Source organism: Garra rufa, chromosome 1, assembly GCF_049309525.1.
Source record: "Garra rufa chromosome 1, GarRuf1.0, whole genome shotgun sequence".
In the NCBI taxonomy this organism is placed as follows: domain Eukaryota; kingdom Metazoa; phylum Chordata; class Actinopteri; order Cypriniformes; family Cyprinidae; genus Garra; species Garra rufa.
The window spans coordinates 14,885,926-14,889,262 of NC_133361.1; the positions used below are offsets into that span (position 1 = coordinate 14,885,926).

Genomic DNA, 3,337 nt, shown 5'->3' on the forward strand with positions numbered 1-3,337 from the left:
GAGTGACTGTAATGGTAATCCACACTCCGTGCTCCATACACCTTCACCAGGATAACAGAACAGCTAGCTGCCCGACTCAGGGGCCTAAAACAACACAAAAGAAAACAATTAATCAGAATACACCAACAACATCATACTAAAAACTAAATGAATACAGGATTTCCAAATTGTTAAAGTATGCACAACACAACTGACAATAGACAATTTTCACTTTATAGGTAATGAAAGAAAAATACAAAACTAAAATTTGACAATAACTTTAAAATCGTCAGATTCAAACGAAAGAAAACGAAATCAATCATAAATAAAAATATATAATAAACAAAATAAATCATACAATGACACAATTGAAACTAAGAGTAATTACACAAACAACAAAATAACAACCAATCAACCAATCAGCCAATCAGAGCAAAGGTCATCATTATTATTCAAGAACCTTCCAAATAAGGCAATAACAATATTTCATTCTGGACAAATCCTATTGGACTTGTAAAACCGTATCTGGAGAATTTTTGCCCTTTCATGCCATATACCTTCTATGTAGACATCAAAGAGCAATTTTAAATATTGTATCAGTGCATTCTATGCCACCTGTAATGTGAAAACAAACTTTGCTATGAAAAGATGAAAACATGACAATGCAAGAATTCATCAACGGGACTGAGGCACTGAAGAAACTAGTACAGAAATATGATCAGAGATACCACTTGTTTAACAACAAGACTAAAAGACCTAGTCACCAGGTTAAAATGTTTTTCATAAAAATATGTAAGACATACTTTGACACAATGGGTGAGTCTTTTTATAGCACTGTTAAATATTATGAACCTCCTTTAATCAAACATATTTTCAGTGAGTGGAGTTTTAAAGTGGTACTCAATTTCTGTTTCTTTTTAAAGCAGTCACTCCTGCTGTCATTCTCTTGTCCAAAAGGATTGTTCTTCTGGGTAAAAGTGATGCTGGGAAAAGTGCAGCTGGAAACACAATACTGGGACAGGAAGTGTTCAGATCTGCATTGAGAATGAATACAGAAATCTGTGAATGTTCAGCTGCTCACGCCACTGTTTCAGGAACATCTGTGTTTGTAGTCGATACTCCTGGGTTCTTTCACTCACAGATGAAACATGAAGAGTTAATGACAGAGATAGCAAGAAGTATTTATTTATCCAGTCCTGGACCACATGCTTTTCTCATTGTGCTTCCTGTGATTAGTGGATTCACTGACCAGGAGCAAAAGATTCCTCAGATGATTGAAATGTTGTTTGGTCAGGAGGTGTTCAAATACTCCATCATTCTCTTCACTCATGGAGATCTGCAGAGAAGTCAAAGTATAAAGGAACTAATTAAGAGTAACATTATATTAAGACACCTAGTTGAGCAGTGTGGAGATAGATATTATGTCTTCAACAGTGAAGATCAGAATAACAGAGAGCAGGTGAATGATCTACTGCAGAAGATTGACACAATGATTGAGCAGAATGGAGGACATTACAGTAATCAGATGGTTGTTGCTCAGACATTCAGCAGAAGAGCAGAGAAAACAGAAACAAAGTAAAGGCTGTCTGTAGTTGATACTTCTGAATTCATTCAAACAGATGAAACAGGGGCAGGTAATGACAGAGATCATGATAAGTGTTCTGAAGGAGTGGAATTCTGTACGAGCTTGAACTCCATAATAATAGTTATTATTATTTCTCGTGTTATTATTAACCTTCTACTTTGTTTTTTATTGATTGAATAGAGTTAGCAGGTAAAAGATATATTAGTAGTTATATAGGTAAGAATGGAATGTGCAACAGTATTCTTTTTGCCTGCTGAGTTCTGTCTTATTCCAATCTTAAGATGTCATGTCACAGGAGATCAGGGTGACCCTCCTGCTTACGTGATCAGCGAGTGATCAGGACATCTGGGATATCAATATTCATGTTTTCCTGATAGATATTAAAGTGAATCCTGTTTGATTCTGTTTCTACCTTCTAAGATGCTGACTGCATAGTATGTGTGTAACTAACCATACTGATAAAGTGTCTTGCCAGAGCTAGGCAACATTGAAGAGAAGATAATGTTTTGTGTGTCTGCGTGTGTGTCAATATCTGTCTTTGAGTTCAGATAAGAAGACTATCCTGGAGAGGTTCCTCATCTGTTGCTGTCCTGGTCAGAAACAGGCTTCTGGATCTGACCCCTGATCTTTTGTCACCTGTGTAATCACTTAGAGATAGGCTAGGGCTGACATCCATATGTGGAGATTTTCTAAGTTATCTAGGTTTTTGACCAATCAGGATCTTCCTAACCTACGCACTGACATAAGTAGCAACCTCTGTTAGAGTATAAGTACTGGTGTTTTGTACACAGAGCGGCCTACGAACTCCATCGAGAGTGTTGAAAGCTGACTTCTGCTGATGAAACTGCAAACTATTTTCTTCATTAAACATGACTTCGATTAATTGAATCTTGGACTCCTGGTTTTTGTTCATCATATCTGGTCCTTGGGTTTTTACTGTAAAATTCCCCTTATTAATCCAGTCCTGGCACCTCACACTTTTCTCATTATGTTTAATGTGATTAATACATTCTTTGATCTAGAGGAGCAGTTTCTTCACTGTTAGTGTTTGCTGAAGAAATGCTAAAATTCTCCATCATTCTCATCATGGAGAACTGCAAAAAGGAAACCCTCTAAAAGACACATTAAGGAGAACTGTGCTTTAATTCATCTAGTTGATCAGTGTGGAGGCAGATTTAACGTTTTCAACTATAAATAGCATCTGGATCTGTGAATCAGTCCAATTAACCTTTTTCACAAAAATAGGAAATGACGTCAGCACAGGGTAAAGTTAGTTCTGCTAAAGGTCTGCGTCTATTATATTAATATGCTCTTGTCTCAAATAATGCTTCTCACATTTTCTGTTTTGTCTGTTTTTTCAAGTTGTTGTTATAATCTACAAAGAACAAACATTTTACTTGTTTGTAATTTATATGGGCACTCGGACCGCTGACTCTTCAAATTAATATGTGCATCATAGCGCCAGCTATAGTTTCTCCAAAATGCAAATGCACATTTTCCCAAGAACAATGATTCACCGGCCTTCCCAAAAAGACCATTAGACAGCTGCAGCTCATACAGAACGCTGCTGCCAGGATTCTGACTAGAACCAGAAAATCAGAGCATATCACACCAGTCCTCAGGTCCTTACACTGGCTTCCAGTTATGTTTAGGATCGATTTTAAAGTACTTTTACTTGTTTATAAAGCACTCAATGGCCTAGGACCTACATACATTGCAGATATGCTCACTGAATATAAACCTAACAGACAACTCAGATCACTAGGATCGAGG

At 36.8% G+C, this 3,337-nt stretch overlaps 1 protein-coding gene across 1 annotated transcript; it reads left to right on the forward strand.

Annotated features, from left to right (window-relative positions):
* Positions 1–791: 791 nt before the first annotated feature.
* LOC141288105 (GTPase IMAP family member 9-like) lies at positions 792–1,558 on the forward strand. The gene is made up of 2 exons (XM_073820240.1): positions 792–795; positions 903–1,558. Exons 1-2 carry the CDS (start codon positions 792–794, stop codon positions 1,556–1,558), a joined length of 660 nt encoding a protein of 219 aa, XP_073676341.1.
* Positions 1,559–3,337: the final 1,779 nt, after the last annotated feature.